General features: G+C 39.4%; 1 protein-coding gene across 1 annotated transcript in view; it reads right to left on the bottom strand.

Annotated features, from left to right (window-relative positions):
- The window catches only part of CCDC146 (coiled-coil domain containing 146), a 108,894-nt gene that overhangs the window by 9,662 nt on the left and 82,128 nt on the right, over positions 1-17,104 (bottom strand). Inside the window, exons 10-15 of the mRNA XM_087442813.1 lie at positions 7,715-7,810; positions 6,943-7,113; positions 4,119-4,207; positions 3,862-4,026; positions 2,365-2,589; positions 600-828 (exon numbers count right to left, since the gene is read on the bottom strand). Of these exons, the coding sequence (XP_087298939.1) occupies positions 600-828; positions 2,365-2,589; positions 3,862-4,026; positions 4,119-4,207; positions 6,943-7,113; positions 7,715-7,810 (975 nt within the window). The remainder of the gene's footprint in view (positions 1-599; positions 829-2,364; positions 2,590-3,861; positions 4,027-4,118; positions 4,208-6,942; positions 7,114-7,714; positions 7,811-17,104) is intronic.

Below are 17,104 nucleotides of genomic sequence, written 5' to 3'. Positions count from 1 at the left end.
TATTTGTTTATTTATTTATTTGCTATTTCATGTTTAAATTTCTTGGCTTTATTCCACTTTAACAAAGGCCATGTCAGAGGCCATGTTATTAGATTACAGGGAAACTACAGGGGTTAACAATGAGTCTAATTATAAGTGATTACCAATTAAAAATAAACAACAATCTCAGCTCAAGAGGGTAAGAGTACCAAAAATAAGAGAGCTGGGTGTTCCCCAAGATCTCTCTAGCAAGCATCAAAAATATGATTACGCTGGTGGTAGTAAAAGCCTGTATTACTGCAAGTTTATGAGGAATTACTGAATTCTATGAGGAAGATGAACTGGAATTGAGATTTGGGAGGGTCTAAATTCCAAGAAAGGCAGAAAATGCTTCACCGGAAAGACAGTCTGTAGCTGGGATGCCTGAAGCACAGATCCCACCGTGGAGCAGTGTTCAAAGGCATTTTTAAACAAGACACATAACTCTCGGGTTCCTATAGGCACCAGGAGAAGCATGGCTTGATTTAATTGTAAGAACTTATACGACCTACAAACTTATAAAGGAGAAACACAATAAAAGCAAGTAGTCCCCGGAAGTGTCTCACAAACACGTGTCCCACCTGAATCTGGAGCACTGCGAGGTCTGCGTCCAGGGACCTCTTGGCCGGCAGTAATTTCTGGGTCACCTGAATCTGTCTTTGCTTCTCAGCAATCTTCAGTTTCAGGAATCGGATCTTTTCTTCCAGGACATGTGTTTCCATCTCTCCATTTAGCTTCATCTTCTCTTGGATGTTTATTTTTTCATAAAAAATGCACACTTCTTCTTCCCGCTCTATCAGCTGAACTCCACTGCAGTCAAATTGAAAGGCAGAGGCTAAGAGGGTGCTGAGGCCACTGTTTTACTAGTCATTGTGGTCCCTCTGGCTTTGGGTGCAAAATACACATCAAAATTGCGTAATTCCAGAAGACAATCGATATTTACCATTGGCTTTCTAGTGAAACCCCACACTCTGAATTTTTCTGGGGATAGGAGGGGGAGGGTTGCTTAGCGCCTCTATTCTGAGCTGACTCTGTGGTTGACTGGCCACAGTATCTCTGCAGAATCTCAGCTGTTTTCCTGGGCCGGAAAAGAATGTCATTCCCTGTGCATGAACAAAGTGAGTCCACAGTCCGATTTTCTGCAGACCCCCTTCTTGGGCCAGACTTGCCAACTAAGATCTGGCCAGAAGTACTCTGGCAGGGGGCTGGGGAATGTGTTTCTGCAGCAATTCTGCTCTATTTAACTTGCCAGGCCCAACAGGTTCTTTAAAGTTGAATAGTTCTGACGGGGGTTGGGGGGCGGGGGGGGAGAACCCTCCTTGTGGGGAGAATATGGGGAAAAAACAAAGTAAGAATTTTCCAACTCCAGCCCCACAGGTCTGACCAGGGCCTAGGAGCACACTGCCTAAACACTTTGGTTTGTGCCAAGAGCCATATAAGAGGAATTGTTTTGTTTCCCCAGAGAAACGCCTGCCAGCCCTTTGAAACAGTGGTATTCTTCCTGACGCTGACGTTTTTCCCACACTGCATATCCATTATCCCAGAGTTCATCTTTGATTGCTTCTATTTCTCTCTCTCCTCCCTCAAAACACGTATGCACATAGTTGTATTTGGCTAATCTTAGCTCTATATTTTGTCTCATTTGCCTTTCATTGGCCCTGCTCATGATCTTCTCGGTTCTCTTGACAACAGAAGCCGGGAGCAATGTTTTCCTGCCTTTGTACTTTCAGGGTCCAGCACTGACATAGAACACAACCTCACACAGAACAGCACACAAGCAAGGTTTGATGAAAGAACGGATCTGCTGCCAGATGTAATTACTATAGGGGTTTATAATCTCACATTCTAGATTTCTCAGAGCACAAGCACCTTGGGAAAACTGCTAAAATCGTGATTGATTGATGATATAATTGTAGCCTGGAAGAAATAATGCTACTCCTAAAGGTCTTATTTACTTGCTGAGAAAATGAACTGGGAGAATAACTTAACAAATATCATAATAAGACTAAACCTGTCACAAAAATGAACAAGATCTAAAGGCTTATTTATGTCAATTATACCAAAAGAACTGGATGGTATCAGAGGCATGCTGAATGGGAGCCTGGGAAAGGACTTTGATCTCCAAGCGAGCAGCTTCCCGTACTCTCCCCTTGCCTGTCTCTCTTACATGGACAGCGGGGCTTATTTTCAGGCAAAACATACAGCCCCCTCCCCTCCAAAGGCTGTTGAAACTTGAATGTCAAACGTCCCTCCCTACCCTCTGTCAAGTCTAGACAGAAAAAGGGGCAACATTTCTAAATAGGATCTCTGGGTGCTTTGTTTTCACGTTAGATTCCTTGGTTTTACCTTTCATTTCGATGCTGAACAGCTTTTTCGTATTTTTTGCGAAGCTGCACCATCTCCTCTTCAATGGTGGTGATCATGCTGGCAAGTCTGTCAATGTTATTTAACTGGGCTTCCTTCTTCTCTTTCATTTCTTGAAGTTTTGCTACAATTTTGCACACATCGTTTTGCATACTTTGTCTGATGGTAACATTGTTGGCATGTTTCAGCATAGAATTTTGTAGCTTTCTTTAGAAATAATGGGAAAATGGGTAAGATGATAATTTTCTTTAGTTTCTTTAAAAACCAGAAGTTTCAGACTTCTGAAACACAAGCAGTTTCAAAGTAGCTCTTGCTTTAGTGTGTCCCTTGAAATGACAGTAGTAGTAGTAATCATGATGAATACTCAGCATACGATACTCTTCAGGAATTTCTGTAATCTTGCCAGGTCTCAGATTCCCCTTCCACCTGGATTAGGATATCTTTCTTTTGTGTCCCAAGCCTTCGCTGCCCCCCTTTATCAAAGCGAGAGACTATGTAATTCATTTACTGCTCTGCCAGGAGACTGCGCTCTCTTGAGGGCAGAGATGGTTACATCTGATAGTGTCCACTGGATCTAGGGTGGTGCCTGACTCAATACGGCATCACAGTAAATGCTGAGTGAATGCATGGCCTCTATAAATGACATTTTACTCTCATGTAGAATGAGAAACTGACTAGGAAATTAGATTTTCCTTTTCATACCAATCTCCTCCCTCCCTCCCCCCACCACTCCACTACCCCCCACACAAAAGACCATTTTGTAATATCTTTATTAAGGCAACTGGGCAATAATGGCCACCAAAAAAAGTTCAGGTTGTGTAGACTCAGTAGATCAGGGACCAAATACAGTGAAAGAGTCCAACAGATCGTGGCACATGGTAAATAATAAATTCAAAAAAACAACCATTTGCTGAAAACTTCTGAGTATTTTTTATGTGGATTAATTCATTTAATATTAAGTCCTATAAAATAAGGACTATTTTTATGGGTAAGGAAAGTGAGCCCAGAAAGGGAAGGTAGCTTGCCCAAAGTCACACAGCTAGTAAGTGGCAGGGCTGGGATTTGAGTCTAGAAAACCACCTCTCTTAACCACTCTGCTATCCTGCCTCCCACAAGCATCTTAGATGCTTCAAGTCTACAACCAGGGGATGCTGGTAAATAAACATTTGATTGTCTTCTAACTTTAAATGCAAATTATCAAATTTGTGCTTCTCTTTCTAACTGGGTAAGTGAAAATAAACATTGTAAGCATAGTCATATAGTTTTTCATTCACTTAAAAAAAATATGGCTTCAAATAGCAGAAGCAGAAGGAATCACATTCAGCTGCTTAGATTGTCATCTGTAAAGGGAAGTATTTTAGCAAGGGCTTTTCTAGCTTTGTAGAAGACTATTTTCTATTTATTATCCCCAGGGTACTTCAGAGTTCAATAAATCAGAAGGGAAGCCTTTGAAAGGACAATAGTTATTGTAACACTTACCTTTCTTGAGTAACTGCACTATTTCTTAAAATTTCCAGTTCATTTAATGACATTTTATGCCTTTCTTTGATTTCATTTACTTTCTGATGAGCTTTGTGAAGTAAGTTAACAAATTTGTTTCTTTCATTTCGAACAGTGTCATACAGTTTAGCAAACTCTCTGAGTCTGTGAAAATACAATTGTTTTTGAAACTTGTGAAATTAAAATCCATTTTTTCCCTCACCTAAACTAGATAAATCATCTCGTAATTCTTTTACCTCCGATGAATTTCACGTTTTTTCTTCCTGTGTATCCTGATTTCAAGATCCTTAGCTTTAATCTCCTTAGCAATGTTGGTATATTTTTGCTGAAATATAAAAATTGTGTGTGAAATTAAAAAAAAAAAAAGCTCACCACCAACAACATATGAATACTCCCAGCCTCACCTGATCCCATCCATTAGGAAAATTCTATCTTGGCCAGCTGGTTGTGCAGACCAGCGGGAAGAATGAAGGGGAGATCGGAAAATTGCCTGGCCAGTTCAACTGAGTCACACTGGCTAAGACAAAGGGTTATTAAGGAAGAGAAAGAACGAGAGAGGAGGAAAGGAAAAGAGCCTGCATAAGTTGGGTTTGAGGAAAAGTTCAGGGAACTTTTGAAGGAACCTAAGAGTGATTGTGGACAGCACAGCTGGGCTGGTGAGAGAGGAGTTTGTGGAAAGTAGATGAGGGGAGAGGATATGTAGCAAGTTTTGATAAATGCTATGAACTGAACCCTCTGTGGTACTTTGTATTTTTGAGAGACTGAGCCATGATTTTAAAGAGCTTTTCCGTTCTTTTGTATGTTGGGTGTGTTTTCCTACACGATGAAGCACCACGCTGAGAGCAGCCATAAGGAGATGTATGCAGATTATACATGAATATTTTAAAAGACAGCAGTTGTGGGCTGGCCCCGTGGCTTAGCGGTTAAGTGTGTGCGCTCTGCTACTGGCAGCCCGGGTTCGGATCCCAGGCGCGCACCGACGCACCGCTTCTCCGGCCATGCTGAGGCCGCGTCCCACATACAGCAACTAGAAGGATGTGCGGCTATGACATACAACTATCTACTGGGGCTTTGGGGGAAAAATAAATAAATAAATAAAATTATTAAAAAAAAAAAGACAGCAGTTGTGTTTCCAAAGTCCTAAAAATATACCAAGTGCCAAATACACTAGTTATGTTCTTCAAATATAAAGATGCTGGGTCTTTTTTCTAGGGTAAGAAAGGTATTCAAAGATGAAGTATTTGCTGGTAGAAACCAGAGAAAATAGTTTCTGTCAGCCTTCTCCCGAGGACTGTGAGAGCAAAACCCATTTGGCATGAGGGACTCAGAAGAAACTAGGCATCAGAGCCAAGACGGACAGGTAGCAATTTTATGTTGTTCTCAGTGAGAACAGGAGTCAAGAAAACTAACATTACTTAGGTAACTGTATGTCTGAAGAATTAAACAGATATAAAAATGTGTGTCATCCACTCCGTCTTGGGGGTGATAGCAACACTGGTTTTTCCCTTCACCTTTTGTCTTTTTTTAGGGATGTAGATGAGGTATGAAAATAAAATGATGAGATTGCTGTCTTATGGAAATTACAGGTGATGTTTAACAGACCAATTCCCAATGCTAAGAATACTTAAGGAAAACAATATTTTTCCTTAATTGATTTCTCTATTTCAAAAGAAGGAATTCTCATGTGCTTTTATATGAATTAGCTCATTTAATGATGCGGTTTCGTTTACCTAGGTTTGTCACACATAGATAACATATGTATCCATTTTTGAGGTTAATTAAAAGTTGTCTAATTCATAAAACAGATGGATGTTCTTGTAACAGATGGAGGTCCCTCTGCCCTCTCCTCTCCTTGTTTTGCTCCTGCTCCTCCTCCCCTCAGCTGCCCCGTTCTCTCAGGCTGCCTTCTGTCCTCCATGCCTCCCTGGCCACTGTCTTTCCTCTCCTTACCCTACTGAAACCAACTACCCATGAACCCTACTGGGCTTGCCTCGGCCTTCATGACCAGAGTCCAAATGGCTTAACGTGGATTAAGCAATCTTCACCATCTGACTTTTCCTGCTCTCTGGTCTTGTTGTTTGACATCCCTTTCCCCCATCTTGCCATGTGCCAACCATGCTAAACCTCTTTTAGTTTCTCAAATGTTCTAAGCGGGAAAAATAAACAGTTAAAGGGGAATTTGAAGAGTCTTCTGTGGGTTGAATGAGGTAGATCTTCTCCTCAGTCTTCTCTGCAATATCTGTATTTAACCTCATTGCTCACTAATGCTTTGATGTGTGTGAGTTCTTTCCAAAGAACAAGAAGAAATGCTACCTCATGTAAATATTTGCTCAGAATTAGAACAGAGGTTGCACTTAGAAACAGCCAACCTCTAGGCCTCATGGTAAATTCAGGTATTCTGTTTTAGTAATATGTCATATCATATTCATTTTTAACAGGGAACCTTTGGACATAATCCTTATGTGGAATAAATGATTCTAATATTAGAGTTTTAGCTAGCATAACAGGAGGGTTGTTTTTGCCATTGGTTTCATTACTGTTTTTGTTTTGGGAAGTTGCACTGGGTCAGCTCTGGTAGTTTGTCGGGAGCCCAGGAAAGTCATGGGGTGAAGCAGTAACTTAGGGTGTCCTAGCATTGGTTTAAATGACGCTGGCTTGATGAACTTGGGAGGAATGGCAGTCTAATGCTACCACTCTTGAGCTGTTCCTAGGCAAACCATGGTGAAATGTGGGATGGTGGTGCATCACAGATATCTGTGGCCTGGGCAGCTGTCAGCTGGTCCATGGAAGTGCCCGCCCTATTCTTACTGAAATGGCCATCTGTCAAATCCTCTTCTCACTGTCATTGATCTAGCTCTTTTTCTCTCTAGACTGTGACTACTGCTAATTGAACCCTGGGACTATTTTTCAGTGCATGATTGAGTCTTGTTTAGGGAAGCTGTATAGTCACTGGACCTTGAAGGAGACTTACAATCATAGCTTTCTAATGACTATTGTGTTACAATGAGGCTACCCTGAACTCCTGTGGCAATTAATGGATGGTTATAAAAATGCACTTACCTGAGCTCTCAGGAAATCCTTGGATTTTTGCTCCTTCTCATCAATTTTGATTTGAGTCATACGGACAAGGTTGAACACCAGATCTCGCACGTTTTCTTGCTCCTTTAAAAGCTTGTTTTCTTCTGCAAGCTGCTGTTCTACTAACTTAGACTCAGCTTCTGATATGATTTTCTATTGATAAATACAACATATTATAATTTATTTGTTTGAAAGAACATACTAAGGTATCTTAGACTATTCTTTTTATTGCCAGTGTAAAATTTGTTTTATTAAAACACAAAACAAAGTAACTCTACTGCCTTAGCTCCAAGTATTTTCTTTATCTTATAAAAGAATATGTGAACATGATGACATATTTAACATGATAGAACTTTTTCATATTCAGACTGTATTTTCAAGTAATTTTTTGAAAAGAAATAAAAGCATGTTTTAAAATACTTTGACAGTGGCTTGAATAAACAAAGTTTGAAATTTTTAAATTAGACATTCTTGAAATAAAACATTTATTGTTCATTTTTAATATAATCAATAGCCCTTTTATTTTAAAATCTCAAGAGTTTGTATAATTTTTGCTGGTTCAAACACATCCTTTTCCCCCAAATTTAATGTGGGTTAAGGTGGACCTTGAGATGAAGAAACAGACCCACATTAAGTAGGGATCATTCTCTCTTTGATGACTCTCCTATTGATGAAGTTTCATGGAACATAATTAAAAATACAACTTCATATTAATCATTCCTAGACAGAAGCTCAAATGAGAGCTGTTATTAACCTGTTGGGTCAAATTCCTCTTAGCTACTTCAACTTCCTTGTGGAGTTCTCTCCGTCTCTCAGATGATGTAGAGTCATCTTTAGGGATAGCTTCAATCTGGAAGTCAAAATTTCAAACAGGTATTTATACAAGAAAGAAATCTTCAGTGTCGTGTAGCCAACTCCATTATGTACCTTTTGAAAATAATGGGCAAATCATGATTCTCAATCCGATAGGAACCGCCTATTATGCTGAATATTCTCTATAAAGTCATAGAAAACTAAAATATGAAGACCTGCTAAAAATCTATAATTCACCAGCTGCAAATAATTCTAGTTCTCATTCATTTGGAAATAAAATAAATCTTACTAATAATGGCTAACATTTACAGAGCATTGACTGTGTGCCAAGCAAGGTTCTGAGTGCTTATGTGTATGATCTAATTTAATCCACACAGTAACCCCGTGAGGTAGGTAATATTATTGTCTCCAACTGTACAGATGAAGAGAATGAGGAACAAAGACATTTAAGCCTCTTGCTTCAGCGGTGTAGGTGCAAACCCAGGCGCTTAGACTCAGAGCCCATGATCTTGACACTGTATCTTACTGCCTCTCCACCCCATGACTCAGCACTTTGGAAACATGCATATTCAAATAATATTTATTATTCTTCTAAAATGTGAATTCATTTATGAAATCCTACAGATTAAAGAAAAAAATAGGAGCTATTTATTAATACCACTGGGAACAATTGACTACTCTTATATTGTAGTTGGATGAGTAGCTTGAAAGTTCTTACACAAAAGAAAAGCCTCTTAACTTTTTTTGTCGATACCTGAAATTCCACCATTACATTTCTATCGTACTGGCTTGCAGTTTGTCTTCTGTTAAAGCGTTTCAGGGAAAGGGCAACATCTCATTCTCAGTCTTTGCTGCCTTATTAGGAATGAGCTTGTCAGATTCTTCATCATGAAGAAGAGAGCAGAGAGGAGGCAGACACATGGCAGTGATGGGGGGAAGGGTACCATCCGAGGGTACAGGAAGGGTTATCTTGGGGTGCTGACAGCACACTTGATTTAGAGTTGGACCTTTATACCAAGAACACGTGACTCCAGTGTGATGCGGTTCATTTCCCTTCTGTGACAGCACACACTTCTAAGCACCAAGGCTAAATATTGGCTAAAATTTGTCCCAAGAAGGGAAGATCATACTGTTTAGTGATTTAAAGGTCACTTAACAGGATCCTTCTGAGGTTCATGCTGCTCTTTTAAAGTAGCTGAAGTGTGTCTTTGGATGCTCCAACATCCACGAGCCTGTGCATCTTCAGCAGCACCTTCTGTACCCTCAGATGCCCAACCACGTCCTGCTTTCCAGGCCCTCTCCTACCATGGAGAGCTGTTTGTTGAGAAGCACACACTGGACTTAGGAAGATGAGACATGGTCTTGTGAAATCCATATAAAAATATACAGAATCTGATTGATGAGCAGATAATTGCTACAGCAGGTCAGAAAAGGGAAAGCTCAATGTAGACTTGGATAATCAGCGAAGATTTCATGGAAGAATTAAGAAGTCAGCAAGGAAGAGTTTGATTTCACCTTCTGGAAAGTGGAGCTAATTCTTCCTGGACAGAGAAAGTCCAGCAAGCGTCCTGGTCCCTGTCTAGTTCTCTGCCACAGGTGCCCAGGTGTGGGCTGCTCCAAATGCTTTGCTCCCAAGTGCAGGTAAATCTGTACATGAATGCTGACTGGGACCAGGGAAGCTCAGAAGGTTTTTATAGAAGATATGATGAAAGCACACTCATCAGCTATTCTGTCAACTAAAGGCTCCTGACAAATTTTCCTAATTTCAGGTCTCAGACATCTAGGTTATTTCCAATGTTTTGAATTACAAACATACTGCAATGAATTGTATTCAGTTTTGAATTGTGGCTAGCCGCTTCTCTGACACCTTTCTCAGTTCTCCATAAACCCAACCCTCTAGTTTTAGGCAGGAGTTAAGTATTCTTGGTTTGTGGAAGGAGTAACAAGGTGAACTACTGGTAGCAGAGCCTGCTGGTTGCCTAGCCAATATCCACCCTCCACTTTGACCTTACTAGCATAACCGCAGTTTTATTCAGAGCTGCAATGTATCCAGGAGTCCTTGGACTCCTTTGCAGGTGGGGGTGACCATATGAGCCAGGATAGGCCAATGAAATGTAATGGAAAATCTCCTGGATAGGGATCCTAGGAAAGTGACTGTTTTCCTGTTAAAAAAAACAGTCAACCAAGTGAGCTGCCACATGCCTTTTGCTCTCTGCCCTTCCTCACTTCTGTGTAATCTTGTGCCTAAAGGTGGAATGGCCAACTTGTGACCTTTGGGAAAAAATATACACATTAAGGATGACAGAGGAAAGAGCTAAGAGAATCCTGGACTTTTCATTTGTGAAACTACCTGGTGTGCCTATCTCTGGGCTTTTTATTATGTGACAAAACAACCCCCTATTTAGTTAAGCCACTATAATTGAGTTTCTTTTATTTCTTGCAGCCAAAGTGTAAACATAATTGACACATATTTTAAAGGAAATTTTCCTAAGGTAATCTGGAAAATGAGCTGGAGTTAGGCTGGTTTCCACTAACAGGGGAGGAAAAAAAATCTATCAAATATCAAAGTTGTAATTATGTTCTAATATTGAGATAAAGTAATTTACCATTACTTTTGAGCCTCAAACTGCATATATCACCAGGTTTTGTAGGCTTATTTATTTTAGTTTTTTAAGCTTTATTTATTTTGCTTTGGTTTTTATAGAGTAGCATTTCATACCTAAAAAAATAATATGTGTTTATTATAACCAAACAAACAGTACAAAAGTATGTAAAGGAAGAGATTAACCATCTGCTCCCACCTCTACTTCAAATGCTCCTCCCCAGGAGTCACTGTTCATAGTTTGGTGTTTGTTCTTCCTGACATTTTCAATGCATGAACAAACATCAGTAACTTTCATAAAAGTTAAGAAATGAGACATTATTCTGTTGCTGTAAAAATCCCAGTTATTTGATATCAGTGAACCTCAGTTTCTTTAAGGCTTTGATATTTTTCTAAAATATTTCAAACTTTCACGAGGTTTGTGGCTTGAATTTCTGGGAGAGTCTCTATGGTCAAAGGCCATAAGAGAATCAAACAACCATCTCTGTGGGGAAACGAACTCTGAAGAATAGCCAGAGACCTTCGTCCTTACCTTTTATCTCTTTTCTTTTTGGACTGCATGCAAGTCTGAAATGTTCGCTCAGGCTGGGAGTGACTGGCCTGACCGTCTCCTATCTTCAAGTACTGCCAGCCAGCGTAGGACTGTGCCTGGGCTAATTATAAGTCATAAGGTCAGAGAGGAAGTTAGTCTCTCACTGAAACTGTACTAGGATAAAAACAGATTTTTCTTGAAATCAATGAAGGAAGTGGATTTTAATACATTTTCATTTCTGTTAGTTTTCATGAGTGCTATTTTATGAACTTAATAGCTAGAAGTCTCTTAATATAAATAGCATTTATTTATTAACATATGAACAACTTGTGAACATTCTACTGAAATCTCCTCTTTGTCAAGGGCTATTCCTTATATATTCCACATATATATATATCCCCAGCCTGATCAATCTATAATGGCAAGCCTCATCATCAGAAATAGCATCCAATTAGCTTTACAGTATCCCACTCTTGAATATAAGCAGATAGCTAAGGATCACCAGATATTTGAGGAAAGTTTCTAATAAGAAAGAGAGAAAAACAAACAAATGATAAGTTTGTTTCTTATGTCTTTCAAGACAAATTTCTGTATACAAACAGCCCACAAAGTGTCCAGCACAATGGATAAAAATATGAGACCCAAAAGTGAGAACATCATTGTGAAATTTAAAAATTCTGGAGGCAGGTAAAAAACTCCTACAAGCTTCCAGCATGGGAAAAAAAAACCAAACCCAAACTGGTCTCAAATAAAGGATCAAGAATCTGAATGACACCAACTTTCGTAACAGTGAATCCAGAAGCTTAGTGACAATTGATCAATGCCTTCATGATGAGGGAAAGTGATTTCCAACCTAAAATTCCATATCCAGTTAAATTATCAATTATCTGTGAGGCTAGTGTGAGGATAAAATATTTTGTGACATCAAGGTGTTCCGACATGCATTTTCTGACGCACAAGGTCTTAAAAAATTACTTTCCATTCACCTTTTCTCAGGAAGCTACTGGAAGGCATGCTCCTCCCACACAAAGAGAGTAAGGCAAGAGAGAGAAATAGAAAAGATCCATGAAATAGGGGATCCAACGTAGGAGAGAGATGAAGGGAGTCACCACGGTGATGGAGTAAGTCTCTTAGGATAAAAGCTGGGGAGTAAAGTTATAGAGAAATGAGACCAGTTTGTAACAGATCAGAAGGCTAACAAAGAGAAAAGCAGCCCCTGACATCCAGGAGCTGAACTGGCACTCACAGCTAGGCCTTGGCATTCTCCTGTTGACCACAAATAATTCCACAGAAAATCACCATGAGACAAGACCACTCTATGATCATAGACAAAAACAAAACCACTCTGTATTTCTGTCTGATCACAGATAAAAACACAAACATTGTCCAAGCTGCAAAATATCATATATCCCCATCTCACAGTCTTCCTTACAATTTCAGCTTTAGCCTCGATCTAGTCTTTTCCCTTTCCAGCCGAGATTTATTAAGATATTCAACCATAGAATAACTCTCACTTTCCCACAATATCCAAATCCACGGCAAAGTCCCATTTCTTTAAACCATCCCTCAAATCACATAACACAAGCCCAAATCCTATAAGTCCTTTCTAATATCCTCTACTGAGATACTCTGCTGTTCCCTGTGGTGTGTGATCCCCCTTGCTGCAATGAGTAATAAACTCAACTCATTCAACTACAGGTGTCTTCCTAGTAGAGGTCATTGTAGAGCTTCCTAGTAGAGCTCTTCCTGGCTAGAGCTCATTGACAAGTCTCAGAAGTGATTTCTTCAAGAAGATTAAATGAATAGACTACCAAATGTCTTTCAACATACCGAGAAATTTATACAATTACAGGACAGCTTGGGGCTGAACTAATGATAATTACACAGAAAACTACAAATAAAAAACCAGGATATTTATAAATTCCCAGGAACACAAAATTTTGTAAGGACAAAGTAATTATATAATATTATATGACTCAGGTGTGAATAGCCTTTACATCTTCACGACAATGTAAACTTCAAATTTTGAACTGGCCAAAATTATGACATGAGGCTATTCAGTGTAGGGAGGGACAAGAAATGTGTGTGCTGAACAGGGGTATAAAGAAAGCTTAATCCTCATCTTTTATAATGAGAAGTAAAAAAGTCAGGTCTAAAACTGAAAAAGCAAGGAGTAGCATTATAAGCATATTACTTAGAATATGAAGATATACCACAAGAACCAGCTAAAGGAATAGGACTTGATTAGGAATAGGAAATACATGGTGTATGTGCTGTCATCTGCCTTCTATAGCTGAAGCAGACATCACTTGTCAACCACAGATCTGAGCCTCAGAATCCTTTGCAACATGGTCACTTACTAGGAGCTACCACCAACCGAAGGGAGCTGGTAGTTGAGATGAAATCTACTTGCCTTCCCTAGACCATATGATCTTTATGATTTCTCTCAGTTCTTTCATTCTATAATTATGTAAAATAAGGAACACCGAATGTCTTGAGCAGGTGAGTGACACATGAAAGTGTCACTTAAGAATATTAATTTGGGAGGGATGTTAGCATCAGGGCGGAGTGAGCTTTCCCGTAAACTCTTCCCCGGATAAGATACAACAAAAGGGTCAGGTGCAGACCAACAACGGACTCCTACACAGCAACAAGGAAGATCGGAAAGATCCACACTGCTGCACATCTGAGAGTGGACGTGCTGGGGCCCCCAGAGGAAGTGGGGAGAGGTAGGGAGAAATCTTCTCCTTCCCCATCAGATCAGCGATCCGGGTCTGCGCGGCTTCCAGAGAGGAGTGAGGGGCGGCCCTCTGTGGGGAAACTGTAGCTCTTTGGGCTCTCTCAGCTAGTGGGAAACTCCCACACAGAGGACTCAGAACTGCTGGAGAGGTGCCATCAACATCTGAGCACCCCAGGAGAGCAGATAACGAGGGGCGACCGAGAATTCCCCCACTCCAGGGACCCAGAGAGCAAAAGAGAGAGTCCCCCCACCCTCGCATGCCTGACACTGCAGCTCAGCCGACCAGACCAGACAGAGTTGCCAGGCAGATTGCAGGGAGGAGCCAGGCGGAGCGCAGGGGGCTCAGATTACACAGCCCTTAACCCCCACATGGTGGCGGCAGGTGGAAACTGCAAACAGATATTTCCAGGATGAGGAAAAACAAAGCAAATACAGGAACCACAACGCAAAAGTACACGAAATCACCAGACCAGAAGGAAAATTACAAGCACCCAGAAACCAACACTGAAGGCACAGAAATCCATAACCTAAACGACAGGGATTTCAAAATAGCTATAATAAAAAAACTCAACAAAATACAAGATAATACAGACAAACAATTCAACGAGATAAGGAGTTTCTTCACAAAAGAGATTGAAATCATAAAAAAAAAAATCAGTACTGATGGAGATGAAGAACACAATGGAGGAGATACAGAAGAATCTGGAATCTTTAAAGAACAGAGCTGACAATATGGAGGAAAGAATTAGCATTATAGAGGATAGGAATAGAGATATGCTCCAGATGGAGGAGGAGAGAGAACTAAGACTAAAAAGAAATGAAGAAAGTCTCCGAGAAATATCCAACTCTGTTAGGAAATGTGACATAAGAATTATAGGTATTCCAGAGGGAGAAGAGAGGGAAACAGGAACAGAGAGCCTATTCAAGGAAATAATAGCTGAGAACTTCCCAAATCTGGGGAAGGAGCAGGAAATACCAGTAAGTGAAGCCAATAGGTCACCTAAATACATCAACAGGCAAAGGCGCACTCCATGGCATATAGTGGTAAGTCTGGCTAAAGTCAATGACAAAGAAACAATATTAAGGGCAGCTAGACAAAAACAAAAAATAACGTACAAAGGAACTCCCATCAGGCTCTCAGCGGATTTCTCAACAGAAACTTTACAGGCTAGGAGAGACTGGAATGATATATTCAAAATACTGAAAGACAAAAACTTTCAGCCAAGAATACTCTGTCCAGCAAAAAAATCCCTCATATATGATGGAGAAATAGTAACTTTCCCAGAAAAACAAAAGCTAAGGGAGTTCACGGCCACGAGACCCCCACTACAAGAAATGCTCAAGAAGGCCCTCAGGCCTGAAAAAAAGAAGAGAAAGGGAATACAAAGCTTGGAGCAAGGAGAAAAATAGGTAGACAAAATCAGAAAAATAGTAGATCTTTACCAGAATAGGTTAGCAACCACCTAAATACCAAAATCAAAGATCAAAGGAAGGAAATCACCAAAAATAAATATAACCTCATCACTGTAAACATACACCCACAGTACAAGATAGAACAAGTTGTAACAAGAATGACTTAGAAGGGGAAGAGGAAAGAGATTGAATTGTCTTAGTATAAGGAAATAAGAGGCCATCAGAAAATGGACTATCTCATACACAAGATTTTTTATACAAACCTCAAGGTAACCACTAAACAAATAATCAAAACAAAATCATATATGATAAACAAAGAGAAAACTAGAAGAGTCATAAGACAGAACAACCAAACTGAATTGGCAGTCTGAAATACATGGGACAAGAAACAAAGGAAATGCAAAAGAACCAGAAAATAAGTGACAAAACAGCAATATTAAGCTCTCATATATCAATAATTACCCTAAATATAAATGGATTGAACTCTCCAATCAAAAGATATGAGTGGCAGGATGGATTACAAAGCAAGACCCAACAATATGCTGCCTCCAGGAAACACATCTCAGCTCTAAAGACAAGCACAGGCTCAGAGTGAAAGGATGGAAGACAATACTCCAAACTAATGGCAAACAAAAGAAAGCAGGTGTTGCCATACTCATATCAGACAAAGTAGACTTCAAGATAAAACAGGTTAAGAGAGACAAAGAAGGGAAATATATAATGATAAAAGGGACACTCCACCAAGAAGACATATCAATTATAAATATATATGCACCCAACATAGGAGCACCAAAGTACACAAAGCAACTATTAACAAACCTAAAAGGAGATATTAACAACAACACAATAATAGTAGGGGATCTTAATACCCCACTTACACCAATGGATAGATCATCCAGACAAAAGTCAATAAAGAAACAGTGGACTTAAATGAAAAACTGGATGAGATGGACCTAGTAGACATATACAGAGCATTCCATACAAAAACAGCTGACTACACTTTCTTCTCAAGTGCACATGGAACATTCTCAAGGATAGACCATATGCTGGGAAACAAAGCAAGCCTCAATAAATTTAAGACGATTGAAATCATAACAAGCATCTTTTTAGACCGTAATGCTATGAAACTGGAAATCAACTATGAGAAAAAAACTGGGAAACTGACAAAGATGTGGAGATTAAACAACATGCTACTGAGCAACTGATGGATCGTTGATGAAATTAAAGGAGAAATAAAAAAATACCTGGAAACAAACAAAAATGAAAATATGCCATACCAAATCATATGGGATGCAGCAAAAGTGGTCCTAAGAGGGAAACTCAAAGCGATACAAGCCCACCTTAACAAACAAGAAAAAGCCCAAATAAGCAACCTTAAATTACACCTAACAGAACTAGAAAAAGAAGAACAAACAAAGCCCAAAGTCAGCAGGAGAGAAATAATAAAAATCAGAGCAGAAATAAATGAAATTGAGACCAAAAAAACAGTAGAAAGGATTAATGAAACAAAGAGTTGGTTCTTTGAGAAGATTAAAAAAATTGACAAACCCTTAGCCAGACTTACTAAGAAGAAAAGAGAAAATGCTCAAGTAAATAAAATTAGAAATGAAAGAGGAGAAATTACAATGGATACCACGGAAATACAAAGGATTATAAGAAAATACTATGAGAAATTATATGCCAACAAATTGGACAATCTAGAAGAAATGGATAAATTCTTGGACTCATACAACCTCCCAAAACTGAACCAAGAAGAAATGGAGAATCTGAATAGACCAATCACAAGTAAAGAGATTTAAATAGTAATTAAAAACCTCCCAAAAAATAAAAGTCCAAGACCAGATGGCTTCTCCGGTGAATTTTACTAAACATTCAAAGAAGATTTAATACCCATCCTTGTCAAAGTATTCTAAAAAATAGAGGAAGATGGAACACTTCCTAACTCATTCTACGAGGCCAGCATCACCCTGATACCAAAACCAGACAAAGACAATACAAAGAAGGAAAATTACAGGCCAATATCGCTGATGAACATAGATGCAAA

The sequence above is a fragment of the Ceratotherium simum genome, chromosome 1, assembly GCF_057802395.1.
Source record: "Ceratotherium simum simum isolate JZ-2026a chromosome 1, ASM5780239v1, whole genome shotgun sequence".
In the NCBI taxonomy this organism is placed as follows: Eukaryota; Metazoa; Chordata; class Mammalia; order Perissodactyla; family Rhinocerotidae; genus Ceratotherium; species Ceratotherium simum.
Note: the sequence above shows the minus strand (reverse complement) of the source record. Positions and strands in the feature narration are given on the sequence as shown.